The sequence below is a fragment of the Argiope bruennichi genome, chromosome 8 (assembly GCF_947563725.1).
Source record: "Argiope bruennichi chromosome 8, qqArgBrue1.1, whole genome shotgun sequence".
Taxonomy (NCBI): Eukaryota; Metazoa; Arthropoda; class Arachnida; order Araneae; family Araneidae; genus Argiope; species Argiope bruennichi.
This window is the reverse complement of record NC_079158.1, coordinates 7,593,933-7,613,506: the sequence shown is the minus strand read 5'-3', so window position 1 is coordinate 7,613,506 and position 19,574 is coordinate 7,593,933. Positions and strand designations below refer to the sequence as shown.

Below are 19,574 nucleotides of genomic sequence, written 5' to 3'. Positions count from 1 at the left end.
GAAGTTTTTTGGGTAAGTTTTAAAAATTTAATTAAAAAATAAAATGAATTTAATCAAAGCAGTTTTTAAAAATGCATTTTTATTAAGAGATAGATTTTTATTAAAAGACAGAAATTTTTTATTTTAATTTCTCAGTCTTTAAATGATTCATTATATTAAATATGTTGTTGTTTTTACTTATGCACTTGTCATAGACAAACCCGCTGATGAAGTCAGCAATATAAGCTGAGTTTGTGCAGTAGCTTATGAGGGTAAAGGTCCCTCGTTTGCACAACCCCTTTTTCCAGGGGGTCTCTTTCACGCGTCACACAGATAGAATACAGGGGGAGGAACAACCATGCCCGAACCGGGGCTCTAATCGGCACGCCCAGATCACGGGGAAAACGCGCCACCCCTAGGCCAAGACGCCGGCTTGTATTAAATATTGTGAATATAAAATAAAAACACAATAAAAATGGATTGATTCGCATTATTAAGTTCTGAAATTATTAAAACAATGCATTTTTATTGAGAGCAAACAAAAATTTAACATTTCACTTTTCTTATCTATTAGGAAGTGATTGAAAGAGCGATTTCAAAATTCGATATTTATAAACACGAACCAAGTTAAATAAAACTGCTTAACCACTTATTTTTCAGAATTATATTTGAAATAAGGCTTCATAAAAAGATAAATTTAATGTCGTTCTTTGTTTGGTTTCTTTTTATTTTTGCCATCCATATCATTATAAACTTCTGTGAAATTTCTTTCTTCCGCTGGATTTCGAATCTTCTTTAGAAGGATTTAATTGAAATAAACAAAGAAAACCAGTGGGATAGTCTCCTTAAAATCTTCTCAGATATTTTCTAATAAAGGAGCTGTCCCTCTCCCCATGCATGAAATTGAGGATCTTGAGCAAGGACATGGATGTCGCGAGTGCTCACATCTTTATTTTCGTAAGCCGAAGCTTGAGAGTTATGCGCATTGTAGTATGGTAAAGAAAGCCAGTACTTCCGCATTCATTGCATGACATTGAAGATCTATAGCAAAGAAATATCGATATTTATCTAAATCTAGCGAACGATTTTTAGCATTTTGGGCTATATTGCTGGCCTGTAGTTAATATTCTGTTTTTCTGGCAAGTATCAGAAAAAACAACTATGATATGACATAGAACTACGTAGTCAAAGTTAACGTATCAAATTTCATTTATTTAAGTTTTTAAGTTTTTGAATTGTAATACAAAAATGCAGAACAACAGAGGATTAACTCCTTGACAACTTAGGTTCGAAATGTGACGCGGATCTACTCTTTAGATGTTAAAACTTTGTGCCAAATTTTATCTGTCTAGCTTTTTGTTTTGGAATTATCATGTACACTTGGACAGCCAGACCGATTTCTTCAGAGTGGATTTTATTGAAAATTTAATAGAAATCAGCAAATACGGTGTAAAAACCAAATTTCATCTTTCTAGCTTAAAGCTGTTTTTTAAGTTATCGTGTACACAGAAATGCGTTTTCCCTACTCAAAGAGACGTAGAGATTAAAAAAACTAGAGTTCAAAATTTTCGAAGATTACCATCTTTTTTTATGTATACTATGTATACATCCTTTACTAGAAAGTAATAATTATTTTCTCTGTTAAGAAGCTCACAAAAATTTTGAAAGTAAAAATTTTTTTTTTTATTTCTACGAATGAAATTTCTTGAATCACCAAAAGCAGTTTAGTAATAACTCTGAAAGTTATAACGGTTTTAAAATTTCTTTACGCGGATACCTTGGCCCCAGTGACACAAAGATACTGTACAATATAGTTTGATACCATGTTATTCTGTCAATATTTTATAACATTAAATAATATAGTTTGATGCCGTGTTATACTGGCAATATCATATAATGCAGTATAATATTGAACAATATTGCATCGTATGTAGTGCTTGTTATCTTGGGTATTATTCTAAATACATTTTCTCTAGTAGCAAATAAGTTTTAAAATTCAAGAAAACGTAAATGAGGTATTTAATAACTCTCATATGGTTGAGAAATTAAAAACATTATTGCAGTAAATGTCATTTTAAATATTTTCTAGTCATAGTTTTTAATGCAATTTTTGGTAATGGAATTCAATATAAGATGCAACACATTATATTTCATTACAGCAATGATTATTGTATAGCTACCTAAATATTTTTTAATGTCTTCGAATATACTCTAATATATCTATTGGCTATGACTAATGACTGTCAAAAATAAACATTAACAAATTGGTACTACAAACTTCTTATGTACAGACATTATAAAATATTTATCTTGAAAAATGCTTTAATATGGAAATAGATTATTAATTAAGTTATCGGTTACCTTGGCTACAGCACAATAAAATGAACCCAAGAACCTGTTGACTAAAGGTGTATAAAGAATTGTGGATTCGAGGCGTGGTACTATCAAAAATCCGTCGTCAACGGTGGCTGAATGTGCTTTCAATGTTGTGAGATTTGCCCCCAAATAATCATTATTATCGTTCCAAATAAATGCCACAAAAACTAATAATAATAATATTAATTTTTAAAATTCTTTCTTTGAAAGAAAAAAAAATTATTCTGTACTTCTTATTATGTAATAAATTGAAAAATGTGTTTTATAGCTATAGGACTATCTGTATCCATTTTAACATAAAGCTGACCTATTTTCTGTAAATTGAGACAAGTAAGATGGAAAAAAAAACCCTCTCAAAAAGCTCTTCAAAATCTCTGGATATATAACTACTATATTTGGTACTTACTTCTTGGATTATGGGTACTCATTACTAGAAATTTTTTAACAAATTTAAGTACATAGTAATTTAAGATGATACGATTCAAATGCAAGAAGCAAAAGATTAACATCTTCCTTAATACTTTCGGAGTATGCTATTGAGAAAATGCCATTTTATCCCTATTTGAAAATTGAAATTAAATTCATTGGCATTCATTTTATTTCCAATTCATTTTTTCTGTGATTTTAATCCTTTGTATTCGAAAAATAATTCTATTCATAATTATTTACCTAATAAGAGATCTTGTTTGTTACTTCAAAAAATAAATATGTTTAGCTAAATTTTCCCGAAAAATTAATCTATATCTTCTTATCATTTTGTAGGTATTTTTTTAATTATCGTAAATCGAATAAATAAATAAATAAAACGTCAAAATGATGCACCCTCTTGAATGGTGTCTGAAAGGTGCCATCCGAATGTAAAAGGTTGATAGAACTTTAAAAATATTTTTTTTAAAATATTCTCTACTAGTATTAATTTTATTATAACTAGTATTACTATTATTATAACTAGTATTACTATTATTATAACTAGTATTAATTTTATTGTAACTACTACTAGTAGTAGTAGCATTTATTTTTTTAATTAGTATTATTTTATTCTCTCTAGTATTAATTTTAATTGTTTATTTTCTGGATTTATATTTAAATTTGTTACAATAATAATAAATACATTTTGTTTAATCACGTTATCGGTGATAAATATTTAAATAAAAATATACGAATGTAGACGAAAACCTTATTCTGTTACAAGTTTCAGATTAGTGATTCCATTTTCTTTAAGTTTTTTTTTCATAAATGCATTTTTTTTATGTTTTAAAATCAACTATGATAAAAAAAATCTTTTCCCCCCAAAAATGTATTTTTACACATTGCTTTATTTGCGTGTACTCAGCGCAAATAATCTCAAAATATTTCGAAAACTCATAAATATGCAATCACGCAATTGGATAAATAAGTGATAAATCTTCCATTTTCATTTTTTTTTCGTTTCGGGGATTATTTAGAGATGGATAGCTTGTTGGCCGGAATAAAATTTTGTTTTATTTTAATTTCTTTCTATGGAATGACTATAAAAAGCGTTTATCAAAGTACAGAATGGCTTCCCCAGAGAGCTTTCCAATAAATTACTTAATTTACTTAAAACCCATTTACTTTTTTAAAAGAATCTGTTATGTGTTTTTTTCTAACCTTTTATCTGCTCGTCTTAACGTCTTTGTACTTGCTTTATTAATATTGAAAAATGCAAATTCCATTATAAAATAACAGATTATAAGTTTTAATTTAAAATGTTCACTTACATTTTTGCAGTTAATGAATAAAAGATGATGTCTGATGCGTGCTCCAATTCTTTTCAGAAAATACAAAAGCGACCATCATCGCACGAAAACATGCATTTTTAAATCTTTATATGCAGGCTTTTTGCGTTTTTACGGTCATTCGACAAACTCTTCATGCTGCTCGATTTTTTTCCACTGCATCCCTTTTTAGCTTATCGTTTCTGTTTCATATCATTTGACATAAAACTGTAATTTCTAATGACCAGCAGTAAATTTTTCTGGTGATCTACTACAATAGTGGAGAGAGTCACTTTTTCAGTAGCGATTTCCGACCAGGCATATCAGGCAGTTCCTAAAACTTTCTGTATAGTTTATATTCTAATAATCCACTGAAGATCTGGACACCTCAATCGGGATGGCTCTGGTTTAGCATTCACGAGACCCGGGCTAGTGCCTTTCGTTTTTTTTTTTTTTTTTTTTTTTTGTCTCCTTTCAGAATTATTTCAAACCAATTTAACAATTTAGAAATAATTTTAACTAAGAAGTTTTCTTTTTTATGCAAAATAAATGTTTATTCTCCTAATTCTTGAATTATAATTTGCTTTTTAGAAGAATAATAATTATAAGTTTACATGCGATTTAAAAAAATATACGAAATTACTTAAATTAACAATGTAAAAATTGTTTTAATTAATATGATACCCATTCTTGCACACAAAAATAAATATTTTGTCTCTTAATACATGAATTATAATTTAATTCATAAAAGGAAAAGAGACAGACCCATTTTTCAAAAAAGTATAAAAATATTTAAATTAAATCAATCACTTACAGATACTTTCAATTAATATGTAACTAATTTTTTAATGTAAAAATTATTTTTCTTCATACTGTACTTGATTTGAAACTATCTATAAGTTGCTTATTTAAACAATTTTTATAATTTATGATTATTTTGCTTTTATAAATTAAATTATAATTCAAGTATTAATGGAAAAAACATTTATTTTTGAATGCAAAAATGAGTAAAATATTAATGAAAACCATATCATCTTTAAGTTGTTAATTTAAGTAATTTTGAATATATTTTTTTAAAAACGTATGTAAATTTATCAATATTATTCTGCTAAAAAAATTTTGAATTCAAAATTAAGGAAATAAACCTTTATTTTTGCATAAAAAATGAAAATATATTAATTAAAACTATTTTTAAATTGTTAAATTTATTTGAAATAATTTTGAAAAGAAAAAAAAAGTGAAAAACAATATCTCAGTCCCCGAACTCAATCCTTGTGAGTGTTAAGCCACTGCCTTACCGCCTGCGGTCGTTACATCGTCCGTGCGGAGGACACATTATTAGAATATAAGTCATACAGAAAGTTTTTCGAAACTGGCTGTTGCGTTTTAATATTTTGACGGATGAACATCTTAAAGGTATATTACCATTATATTAAATCTCCTCCCTCTTTTACGACGGATCCACAGACTAACCCCCTCACATGCAACTGATCTGGCTGACTCGCACATCGAATAGCTGAATTTTAAATTTTACATTTTAAACCTGCACTTAAGTCCAAGTATAAAGTAACCAAGTCAGAATGATGTCATTTGCCACCATTTTAATTGAGCATTCTAAGTCGGGCGGCACAGCAGTAAACTCATTTTTAACATAACAGTTTAAGGAGATACTAGCTGGAAGTAAGTGAAAAGTCCTCCTCCGAGGCAGAGCTGTTTGTGTGGGTGAAAGTGATTCATTCTGAAGCGTTTCACTCTTCACATCAAACAGGTCGTTTGTTTGCACTGCAGCGCAATTCTAAATAGTTCAGGGATTGCTTAATTGTAAGTGGTGAATAATCTTTTTTAGTAATGCAAATATTCATGATGGAATATAGTTTCGAGAAGATGGCAGAGCTTCCTCATACGTGTCCGACTGATAAGAACGGAAACAATCAGTGTGAAAGTAATAGCATGCTAGAGGGGGAGGCTTTGGTCCTGAAAGGAATTGCATGGAACAATATACACGTCAAGGAAACTAATGTAGCGATTTATCATGTTATTCGATATCTGCGTAAACTACTATATTTTAAATAATAAATTATTATATTAAGAAAACTCGAATTTCTATTCAAAAACATAATTGTTCGTATAGAGTTACTTTTTTTAATCAATTAATGGTTTTTTTAATCAAAGATGGTTTCTGGAAGCCATTCATTGTAATATTAGTATGATCTCCCTTTTTTATATCTGTCTCACACATCTCACAATTAACAGATAATATGCTAGCTTAAAAATAGCATCATATTATCGATTTAATTGTTTTGACTTAAAATATTTAGCCAAAATTTGAAGGTAAATTATTTTTACTAATTTTTAATTATCATAAATTCTGGATTAACTATTAGCGTTCATTCAAATTTTGTGGTTGAAATAATGGATGTAGTATTTTTTTTTTTAAATTGGGTGAGAAAAGTTAAAGAAAACATGAAATATATCAAACCAAAATCCTTTGTACAAATATTAATAAAAATTAATTTTATATTAAGCAGAGATAACATCATTTGCTAATATAAATTTGGTGATCACTTATTTTATAAAGAAATGTAATTACATTCTCAATCCCAAGAATTACAAGAGATTCGAATAAAGCAGTTCAGGCTTCACATGTTTAAATGCACATTTGTTTCACATTTGAAAGGCATTTCAAGCGCGTGACATTGAATTTTGGCTCAGTTCAATCAAGTACGTATGCAAAAAAGTAATAATCATAAACAGATAAAATTTTTACATAAATGTAAATTTGTCTTTCTTTAAGTATTAATCATTTTAAAAATTAGATAATAACTCTGTGTTATTATAAGAAAATTATACAGTTGGAAGTGACAGATAATAAAAAAACAAAAATTGTTTCTTTTAAGAAAGAGAAATAAATAATTAATGAATATTTACTTTAAATTATATTTTCACCTTTTTTTTTAAGTCTAGTTACATAGGTTTACTAATTCTGTAATATATCTATTTTTCGAATGGAAATGTGTTCAATTTACTTGGATTAAGGGATCAAATCATGCAAATTAGGACTAAATATGACGTAAAATGGATTGAAGTAATATTGAAGCAGTTACATTCAAAACAGATCAGAAGTAGAAGAATAATTTCTTATTCTCCTCCTGACGATATTGCCATTTTCATCCAATCATGTCTGAATCTGTCATTTCACTTAGGGCTGATAAGACAGTCGACCTCTGCAAGAGCGTCTCATTTCGTCTCACCAAAAAAAATGCCATCCTTACACATTTAATAGCGTTTATCAAATCAAGGAATAAATGCTTCTAAATTTGTCACGATATTTTTTTTGATGTATAAAAATTCTTAAAACTGGGCGGCTGCTCATTTTCCTTTGCTTATATCATTGCTTGTAATAAAAACAATAAAATGGCAGAATCAATGGATTTATGAAATGAACAAACTTATAATTTATTTGCAAAACAATTTTATTAAGATACAGTGCATTATTGTTTGTGAATTTTATGTCGCTCTCCAGCTTTTCAGTATTTCCTATGTGTGAAATAAGTATATTTAATCATCGCATTTAGACTATTGATGGTAATACAGTTAACGTAAGGATCAATTTTTCTAATTTTTCCTTATGTTCCTTTAAAAAAAAATGTTTCTTTTGTCATGATAAATGAAATCGGTCGAAAAAGTGATATCCAATGTTTCTATTTATGCCCCAAGTGAAAATTAACCAATTTTCATTCAAATAAAATTAATAAATTTATCACAAGTCATGGATAGCTTTGTGATCTCAGATTCCATTTGCATTCATTCAGCTGTTATTCCTACGTAGAGAAAAGTGGTCTATTCCTCTACGTAATTGGCTGCGGTATGGCAAAAGCTTTTCATTTGAACAAGACTGTGTTGAAAGCTGTAGACATAATGCTAGAACATGTTCAAAGTAAAAATCCTTGATATGAATTATGCTTATGGAGTTTCTTCATGAAATGAGACTTGACGACTGTGGAAAATTTTAATCACATCCGATACCCATTAAACTTATGCAATACCGCAGAAATTTAATGCGAACTTTTTCAGAATACTTCATGTATTAACATTTTTTTTACTCGCCTCCCTCCCTTGTTATCTGTGATTTTTTTTTTACTCGGAGAAAATACTGTTGCCATTTCCAAGTCCTGTCATTTAATAATAATAATAATCAATTAGACCAAAGTGAGTAAGATTTAATTGAGTTTAAACGCGGTCAGTTTTACTCACAAATGATGGTAATGGTATGATGTAATGATGATATGACGGCAAATGATGGTATGATGGTAAATAAAGGTATTAAGTGCTTATAATAAAAAATCGAAAGGCTGTTCCATAAGGCTTACTGCTAGACGAAAGGACATTACAGACTCGGTAGCGAACCTTAAATAATAATTTGTAAGAAATCCTTTTTCAAGAGAAAGAGTTTTTATGTTTTGATGAAAATTTTCCTCTTACCTAAATATAAATCATAGTTATCATAAGAAATGAAACAGTTCTTCTATTTCCAAGAAGCTGGAAATACTTCTGAAATCATTATAAGAAGCAAAAGAGATTGCCCCCGGAGAAAACAGTTCTCCTGGGAAGAAAGAAGATTCGCTTAAGCGATCTCCATAATAATCGGTCCATTATGCACATAAATAACTATACCGTGAGAATAGGTTCTATTAAAAGAAAATATGTAATGCACAAATTCTAAAAGCAGGATACCTTTATCCAAGCAAGTACTATTTTCACCTAGTTGAACTGTTGACAGAAAATTAACTTCAATCATAATTGGAAAATCGCTATGCGGAAGCAGCGATGCGTAGTGAGTGATGCTAAGGTTAAATTATCTCTGATCATGAGCTTAATGTCCTTTAGTAACCGGAATAACAAGACCGTCAACGCATCTATTCTAAAATGTGTCCTGTTCAGGTATTCTTGTTTAAGGTTTGGGGCATTTTTTTTTCTTCAGTTCAGTGGGGTCTTCAAATCGGAACCATATTTAGAAAGATCAAATTGACTTCTCAAAATTTGATGACGTTATGAGTCAATTTATCATCCCATGTTCATTTTTATAAATATTTAGATTTGAATTTCTTGAGTTGGGAAACCTAAAATTTTTTTTTTTATTTGTAAAAGTAGTTTCCTCTTTTTTTTCAAAATTGCTGTTTTTAAATATAAATTAGTTGCCGGATAAAGTCATACTTAAGGACACCACCACAAACGACGGCACAAACTGATGATATTTATAAAAGTAAGAATCACCTAATCACTTCTCAAAACCTACCGCGTTTCACGTGCATGGAAAAAATTCCATTAAGTCAAACAATTAGTTTGACTCTCATATAATTAGAGGTTATATACATACTCTCTAAGATAACGTAATTTCCTTAATTGCTACTGAAATTGGATGAAAACTACAGAGGTATGTGTATATAGTAAAAAATTACGAAAGACGCCGAAAGTACCCTATTCCCGAATCCTGTTGCTAGTGAACAATTTTTAAGCATGGTTAGAACGGAATCTTATTCTAGCATGATTACAAAAACAATAGTGCTGATGGAACTTTATTATGATGTTAAGATGAGCAACGGTGATTTCAAAAAAAGACAAAAGTGCTTATTATTTAAAGAAACAAAATTGTGAATGTCCAACAAGAAATTTCTAATTTATTTAATCCACAAAATCATGCCATGTGATTTTTTTAAAAAAATATTTCACTCATATATTTAGTTAATAATAAGTGTCTATCAAATAATTTTGAATAATGTTTGAAAATATTTATTTTATCTGGTTAAAATTCTTTGGAAATATCTATTCTTATTTAAGTCGTTGATATCATATGTTATAAATCGATAAGGAATGCTACTGATGACCGGGTAGCCAAAGTTGGAGGAAATGTTTTACTCATATAAAATTTCTTTATGTGGGATTATTAGCATTTGTTGTTAAAAACTAAATTTTGTTTAAATATTTCAATTTCTTGCATTAACATTTTAAAGGGGTGTAATTATACATCCTCTTGTTTTAAACATATTGACATTTTGCCTGTTCAAATGCTTTCTGATTAGTTAAACGTAATGTTCAAAATGTGCCTCAGATGCAGAACATCTCACAGCATCAAAATTATTGTTAGGATATTATACTCTTTTGATAGCGTGCATTATTGAATAAAGTTATTTCTATCAAACAATATTTCCTGTTTGATTACACGGCATCTTATATGAAATATTTTTTGTTTTTATTTGCGGCTATTTAAATTGCATAATAAAATCGAATTTCATATCTAATATATTTCTAAGTCTTAGAGGTTACAAAAGTTCGTTGATAATTATTTAAAAGAGAGATCTAAGATTCTTTCTCAAAGATATATCGTTGAAAATTCTGCAATCTTTTTTTTCCTGCATTTTTGCTACTAAATAAAATAAAATAAAATTCGTAAAGAATTACTAATTAAAAAAATTAGCAATTCTTTTTACAGAAATAAATTATGAAATTTCTTTCCATGTTGATATAAAATATTAATAATAATATAATAAAATTTATTAGAATTTTTTAGAAACTGGCTATGTATGTGAAAATACTTTACAAAATAAATTACTCATTCGATGAATTGGTATTTTTGAGGTTGTATTTAAGAATAAAAATAAGAAAAAAAAATTAAATTCCTTTGGATAATATTAGTTAAAGATTTTGCTGTCTAATTATTTTGTACATTTGACAAATTTTTATATTTAAAGTTAAGAACAAATGAAAATGTAATTCCATGATAAATTGGATTTTAGTTCAAAAATTATTTAAGATTCAAACGTAATCTATTACCAATAAAAGAAAAACTAATAAATATTATTTAAGGATTCTTAAAGAGTAGTAAATTAAACAAAGATTTTATTCTCTCTGTAGTTTTTAATGTCTTCATTAAGAGTTATTTTTTTAAACAAATTTGCGTGTTGAAAATATTGAATCTTTGTGAAATATAATTAAATCTGCTTGTGATTCCAAATTTTAAAAACTCTTAGTTTAATTTAATTTTGAAATTTAACAAACTTTAAAATAAAAAAGCCACTAAAATAACGAACGGCTTGATGACTAAAATATACAAAAAGAAAACAATAAACTCCTGAGATTCTTGAAGAATTGTAAATATCTATTTCTCTGTATAACAGAATTTAACAAATTTTAACAAAATATTGAAAGGAACTTTCTTTAAGGGGATATAATCAACATTTTATTATGCATCTTTTGCAAATACTCTTAAATTATAAAGGCAAATTATTTTTAATCCATATCCCAAGAATTAAATGTTTAGGTATGCACAATACCCTTTTATCTCATCCTAAAGTCACAGCACATTTATTGCAGCGATTATACTATAATAGCTATCAAACGATAATAACGCTTGTACAGTGTTCACGTTATTGTATGAAAGAAATTTTTGAAAATCGTTTTCACCAATTACGTTTGTATGTAAATTTTGAAAAAGATGGTCCGTGATCTTTAATAAATAAATTGTATTACTTAATTAAAAAAAAAGTCTAGATAGGGTCAGTTAGAGTAGCTGGAAAGGAATTTTGCAATCATTGTCATTTTTTATAAATTATTTTATTACTTATTTTTCTCTTCGTATGACTATTCTCGCATGACTATTCTCTCAACAAACAAGTGATTTTCCTTTAAATACGGTGCGGCCGATAAAAATTCTTCAGTTTCAAATCCTATAGAGATGTTCTATTAAAGCGACACTATTTTCAACAAATTTAAGAAAGCATTAGCCATATAATTAATTACAAAGTCGGATTCGTGATGGGTTGTCGATCTCAGTTTATAATATATCGAGTTTTTGTTGATAGACAATTCTTAATATCCCAGATAATCCAAAGAAACTAAAATCTTAAATCTCTGATTGAATGTATTCACATCTTACCACTCGAATTAATGAAGAAAACATTTTATTACAGTATTTGAGAGAGTAATGAGAAAGTAAAGCAAATGAAAGTTTAATTAATCGCAGATGATTGCATCAGTGACTAGTATCAAAGTAATTGAAATTTTTTGAACCACCTTTCAGAGAGATTGTTTTTGATTTATTATACGGTCAAAACTCTATTTTTATACATCATTCTCATTATCAGACTTACTGATGCATGGCAAAACACTGATAAAAAAAAGAAATTATTATAAGGGAAGTTTAATCATCAGTATTTAGGCTTCATTTATGTCAAACACAGGTTTATTCATTTATCGCCTAGATTTACTTCAAAATGATAGCGATAAAAAGTGCTTGCTATATGGATGTAAATATCATTAAAATATCATCAACAATATTTATTTGCTTATTTTAATGGTTTTTCTTTTATTATTTTTTATTTACTTTCTATTTTGGGCTATGTTTACAGAAATCAAAATAAAGTCATTCATTTACACATAATCGTGAAATCAAAAACGCATGTTATTTGATTTCAGCTAGATCAGCTTCATTAAAAATATTCTGGTTCAACTGCCACGGTGACAGTTACAATGAAGGAGGAAATTTTCGGAGAGAGCTGCTAGAGGAAAAAAAAATCGCCACTGAACCTCCACTTCGTTTTGAATAATGGTTATGAAGGATTCTTTTAAAAGAGTGTCAAACTATTGAGGAAATCCAAACAATAGAATATGACAACGGCTTGCTGTAATGTTATTGCGCGCAATGAACATAATTATGTTTGCAAAATCTGAAGACAAGAAATGCGACATAAAAATTCGTATGTTTGATTATAAATGTTTTTGAATATAGGTAAACATAACTTTCGAAAGTAATCATTTTTCAAAGCATTAAACACGTTGCGGTATTTTATCGTCTACTTTAAATTTAATAAGCTGTTACAAAAACTAAAAAGAAAAAAAAATTGAGCGTAATGAGTGAGTGAAACGCTTCGTCAGTTAGTTGAATTTAGTTATAGAGTATATTAGTTCGATAATGGACTCTGTTATGGTGGCATTTTTATGAGAGGTTAAATTTGGGATTATAAAATTTCTGTTTATTTTCAACAAATACTCTTTAGTAGAAACTCAGTGGATGAATTGTTTGATATTTGTTTCTGATAATAATTTACATTAAATTCCTTAATCACTGAACTTTTTTATTTCAACTTTTAAAAATATTCTTTAACCTTTTTTTTACTTTTGTAATGTCTTCAGGAACGTATTCAGGAAATCGCGGAAATATGTTCATGTTAGCCAATTCCAGTATCATCGCAGAAATTAATTTTTGAGCTTACAACTCTCGAAATGAGTCTTTCCACTCGCCAGTGACAGATAGACTGTTACTCTGGATTTTGTCTATCTGTATTATCTGAAGAGTAACTTCTCTGTATAATTTGAAATCATTTTGCCTGGCTTTTTCCCAAGTGAAACGATTGGATTTGAGCTTGTTTCTTGCATATCCTTAAAATAATTTTTCATCTCTTTTCATACAAGTGCATAGCAATAAGGCCTCTATTTTAAATTTGAAGATTTGTTGAAATTTATAAAAAGTTTGCCCACGAAGAAGAAAGAAAATGGCAGCAATATGTTTAAATTTTGTTATAATATTTATAAAAATATTTAACTCAAGGCAATAAAATGTTTTTGGAAACTTGAATACCTTGACGGTTTTTGACTATATATTTGCACTGATTTCAAATATAAAAATAATTTTTTAATAGGTCTAATTTTTGATTTAATGTAGCTAAATTTAAAAAAATGTTTTAAAAGCAAGTTACCCTAAAAACAGTAGGAGTCAAAAAACGGTGATATAAAGACTGGATGGAGAACCAGGTTAATGAAATACTCATATAATGGCAAATTATCACTGTAATCTTCAAAAAAAATCCGTATATAGTGTTTACTTAGAAGAATCAAAATAAAAAAAGCTTTCGGTGTAAAAGAAAATAAATGTTATGAAAATAAATGCTTTTTTTTCATTTCTTACTTTTAATTATACTATTGAATGTTTACAGAAGTTCTAATGCATTTTCGCAATTAATTAAAATGTTTACAAATCTCATTAAGGGATAAGTTTTTTAATTGAATGTCCATAATCTTAGTGTAGTCACACGAATCATTTCTTTGAAATTCTCAGCAATAATAATGAAAAAGGAACGATTTCTCAATGACATAAAAAATGGAGAATAAATACAAGCCAAATTTTATGGCTCTTTGATTACACGTTACTATGGAATCAGTTAAGAAGCTACATAAATAAAATTCATTCTAAAATGTCAAACAAAAGAATCCCTTGGAACGAAAAAAAAAGGCTTTGTTTTTGTTTGATTCTTCTCATTTCTAATTTTTTAGTAAACTGTTATAAATTTAAAAGAGGTTATTATGTTTTTTATTCAGTTAAATTGTTTTACATAATTTATTAAAGACTAGCCGGTTCGCCAAATTTAATGCTCGTTAAAACTTTCAATTAAATATTTTATATAACATCAGCTCCCATAAAATGTCTACTTTAAATTAAAGTGGAAATGACTAAACTACAATTAATATAAAAACATTTTTTTACTGGAACCAAGCATATTTTTAAAATATGAGTACTGAAAACAGAGTCATTCAGCATTTTAATCTTATGTGCACTACAGAATATCTTTCATAATTTATGTAATATCCCAAGAATTATTCAAAAAATGTTCAGATTTTTCAGAAAATTAATTTTTTAATTTTATTTTCAAAAGGATTTAAATGACGTGAGTAATAATATTTTAATTTGTTTCGGTCTATAAACATACTACAAAAAATTATGGTCTAAATTTTATGCAGTCGTTTGGTTCTAAGGAATCATATTCTGCGAAATATTTTTGACATTTCAACTTTTAAATAAATAAATGAGCGTTTCTATCCTCTGTTATCAAATCTGATCGATTTATCAAGATTCGAATTGAATAGTTTAGAACAATCAACATTTTCATAATCTTAGACCAATCAGTCTTGAGAAATCCTGGACACTGATTATCATCCTTGAGAAGGTCGATGAAGTGGTCTAAAATCACCCATTTTTATTGATAGTGATATTCAAATATTCATAAATCAGTCGGTTTTAGAGACTGATTTAATTGATTAGAGTGCAACCCTTTCTTTTTAAAGCATGAGTATCTCAAGAATATTTTGTTAAATATAATTCACAGAGAGGATCTAGATAAAAACTAAACTTTCATCATTTATTAGAGCATTTATGGACTCAAATTACATATAATATAACTATTTATTTCATTTGAACCATTTTACACATATTTTTCTATTATTAAAGGTTTACAAATTAACCTTTGGGCCTTGAATTGAAAGTATATATATATATAAAACTATTTTTGTCTTAAATAAAGCTGATTTATTGAATTAATTATATAGATATTGAAAAAGATCCTAGAGTACTTTGTGTTGCATTTATTTTTTAGAAAATATTATTGTTCTTATTTATTTCACTTTATACACGTACGTGCTGAAAAATTACACTTTTCTAGATTTGTAGTAATATTTAATTTATGCTTTAATTTGAGCTTTTGTCAACAGATGGCAACTCGTTGATAAAAGCTAATTTTTTCCCATGGGTGCGTAACGTGCTCGTGCAGGTTTAATTTAATTTTTATTTTTAGTGAAATAAGTTGTTGAAAAATCTAATTAAATTATTTTTTAAAAAATTCATTAAAAACAGACATTTAATTTTTTGGTTAAAATATTAGTATCATTGGAAAAATAATTTTGTAACTTCAATGTGATGTAAAAATCAATTTTATACAACAATAATTTTGGATGTTATAGCGAAAAAATGCCAAAATTTCGCCTAATTTTTAATTAATTAAAATATTAATTAAAAATTCAAAAAATCACCCCGAGGCGGACATTCCCAACGTCCAGGGTATACATGTGTCAAATTCGATCGCTGTAAGTCAAATGGTTTGCGTTGTACAGCGCAAACACACACACACACACACACACACACACACACACACACACACACACACACACACACACACACACACACACACACACACACACACACATTCAGCTTATTATGAGTATAGATAGATATAGCCGTCTTTAATTTAACGTTCATAACTTGAGCGAAATTTAATGCGTTAATTTTATTAGCATAACATCAAATCTCATTAATACGAACTCGTGGGCTAAAACTAAAGTCATATTTATTTTCAATACTTGAAATACCTATAAAAACAGCGAAAAATTCCCCTATTTCAAAATGTGTATTGCCCTGTGGCTCTGAACATTTGTATTATTGATGCTATTTTGATGAATGCATTTTTTTATTAAGAATAGTTGTTAAATAATATTATGTTTTGTCTCTTATCATTAATAATTACATGCAGAAAATTGAAATAAATTTTATACTTAGATATAACTAATTTGTCTCTTTTTTCTTTAATAGATAGATAGTTTTCAAAACCGGAACGATCAAGATATAGATGTCTTCCAGTTAAATAGCATATCTTCAAAAGTTTCAACTATTCCACCAGTCATCATGAAAGTCGGCACTCAAAAGACTCAGTCAAAGAGCACAAGTTCACCTACGCAAATATTTGTTGAATCTGCAAGCGTGAAAAACATTTCAGAGAATCCAAAAGTGTCCGATATAATATCAAGACTTATTTCTGATATGCCCATTCCAAAGAATCCAAAGAACTTTGTGATATTTGCGCCGGTAGCAGATGAACCGAGAGACATGCCTAAAGGCAGGCGATTCGATGGCAAACTAGTTCTCCATGATGATGAGGATTTAGTAGCTGAAGAGAGCGGGCTTTCTGAAGAATTTTCACAAGAAATTCCAGATAAAAATGTTGCCTTTAGTAGAAGTCGAAAATCCTCTAGAGAAAATTCGGCTTCTATGCTTCCTGAAACAAAGTCTCCAGATGTTAAACTGAACATGAGAATGAGGGGAAACAGAAAACCCACTGTAATGCATACTGATGGTGAGGCAAATTATCATTTGAAATCTTTAAAAAGTCATTCCCAAGTTGAGGAAGTCGCGGCAGCAACGAAAGCAAATTCCGTAGTAAATAGAAATGGAGGAATCACGCAACCGTTATCCAAAGGTAAGACTAATGATCATGATTTCAGATATAACGGACAGTTTGGTACTAGCCTGCATCAAGTTTACCATGATTCAAAACCTCAACAGGAACAAAATAATTTTAATAAAATAACAGGCAATTTACCATCACTGTATTCATCTCAAAATAGTGTAAATTCTGTACAAATTCCTCCAATTAATGCAAATGCAAACAAAGCAAGTAATACTTTTAGAAAAGTACCACCGAATCCAGTGCTTCCTAATGTTCTGCAGCAGCAACAAAAAAGTTCTCAGGGACAACAAAGATTCTCTTCTCAGTCTCAATCATTTCCAGGTCCAGCACCAGCTCGGCAACTATTCCACAAACCTCCTCCGATTCTCGGTGCACCTCCATCTCAATCTGTTAATCAAAACCCCCCGTCTGCTTCTTTTGGAAAATCTCTGCCATCCCAGAACTGGCCACAATCACTCGATTATGGAAAACATTCGCCTCAAGACAATCCATCCTTCCATCATCCTTCTGGTCAGATTCCATCTTATCATTCTCCTCCACCAAGCTCACCTTCACATAACAATCCAAGTTCATTAGCATCGACTCTTTCTAACAACAATCTTCAACATTCCACAAATCCTTTCCAATCTGATCTATCGAATAATGGACCACAATATTTTGCTCCTCCCCCTCAGACATTTCATACCAAAACAAGCTACGACCGCCCGCCTCCTAAGAGTCTGTCTGGTTCGTCATTAGCGTCATATGAAAGAGTGGCACAGAGCTCTGTGGATTATTCTAAAGACGGCCAACACCATCATCACCACCACCACCATCACCATGAGCCTCCCCCGTCAAATTCTGACCCCTTAGGAGATGTGAACTTGTCGGATGTACCTAGAACGAATGATGCCGATAGATTGGGCAGCATAGGGGTTGGAATCGGACCACTTCCACGTGGTATTACTGTTCAAATTGGGGGAGGAGGAGGCGGTGGTGGAAGTTTAGGTAGCTTATTACCTCTTGGAGCGTTGGGAGTGGCAAGGAACATAGTAACTTCGTTGTTGCCAAGACCTTCTCTCGGAATGAACTCCAAATTGTACTTTGGTGTAGAAGTTGGAAGAGGAGGAGGTCTGGGTCTATTGGGCTGAACACGTTTTATTTCAAGGGAACTAATGAGTCGTAATGAAGTATAATGGTGAATAGACACCAGCTACCTACATCTAGTTATGTTTACAAAACATGGTTATGATGTTAAAACTCAAATAATTTGCCATGTAATCACCTTCACTTGCCAGTTATGAAATGCCAACGAAAGGGGAACTGTAGAAGCAACGCTGACTATGAATATATCTTAAAGCAAGACAAATAAAAAAAAGATTAATATATTTGTGATTTTTGAATTTTTGTTAATAATATTTAAAGAGAAAGAAAGGGGTAGGATTATTGGAAATATGCATTTATTCTTATTGATTTTATTTGATATATTTAGAGACAATTAACATGGACCTCAAATTCTAATTAATACAATGTGCTTTATCTCATTAATACAATGTGCTTAAAAATAGTGCATCAAATAAGACAAATATTATAAAAAAATATTGCTGCAAATAATGTGATTCATGAATCATATATTTTTATATCCCGATGTCTCGTGGATTATTCAATTGAAAAACACAAAATAATTTTTGTCTAATTGAATCTAATAACAAAAAAAATATGAAAAACCGCATTTTCTTTTTAATGCTTTAATAATGTATTCAGTTGCCCATAGAAGAATGAATGAAGAATGATATTCATTTTCATGTTGCACATATAAGGAAGAAACTGTATTTACACTTTCCGATTAATGTGATAATCTTTGGAAGCTTGAATGCCAAAGATGATATAGAGAGATTACTTTTAAATGATAAATTATATATAATTATTTGCATTTTTTGTGTTTTTGTTCACCTCTCAATATTTTTAATAAAGAAATATATTTTCATTATGGTATTCCTTTATTCTTAACAATACATTTATTGCACCTAAATGAATATAATATTAGTAATTTCATAAATATTAGGAATTAAGATAAAATTTTTAATGTCTACAAAAATTTAATTTCAAAATTGAAAAGTCTAATGAAAGTTTACATTGTACGTCATTATTCCTAAGAGCTGATTTCATTTAATAAATGTAGATATAATTGCAACATCGACATTTCTTGAAAATCAGTAACTACTTAACAGAAATGGAAATATAATTCGTATTTTATGTTTTTAAGTATTTTAAACATTTGCGTTTAAGTTTTTAGAATATTTGACTTTTATACTAATCAAAATTAAATTATTAAAAAATACAAGATCATAAAGATGAATTGAAATGGATGTTTCTGTTCATTTCAAAAATATCTGCCAATAGCAGAACATTAAAAGATAATCACTGTGGACGAAAA

General features: G+C 29.0%; 1 protein-coding gene across 1 annotated transcript in view; it reads left to right on the top strand.

Annotated features, from left to right (window-relative positions):
- The window catches only part of LOC129981399 (uncharacterized), a 50,411-nt gene extending 31,332 nt beyond the window's left edge, over positions 1 to 19,079 (top strand). The window contains exon 3 of the mRNA XM_056092231.1: positions 16,504 to 19,079. Within this exon, the coding sequence (XP_055948206.1) occupies positions 16,504 to 18,288 (1,785 nt within the window). The 3' untranslated portion in view covers positions 18,289 to 19,079. The remainder of the gene's footprint in view (positions 1 to 16,503) is intronic.
- The last annotated feature ends 495 nt before the right edge of the window (positions 19,080 to 19,574 follow it).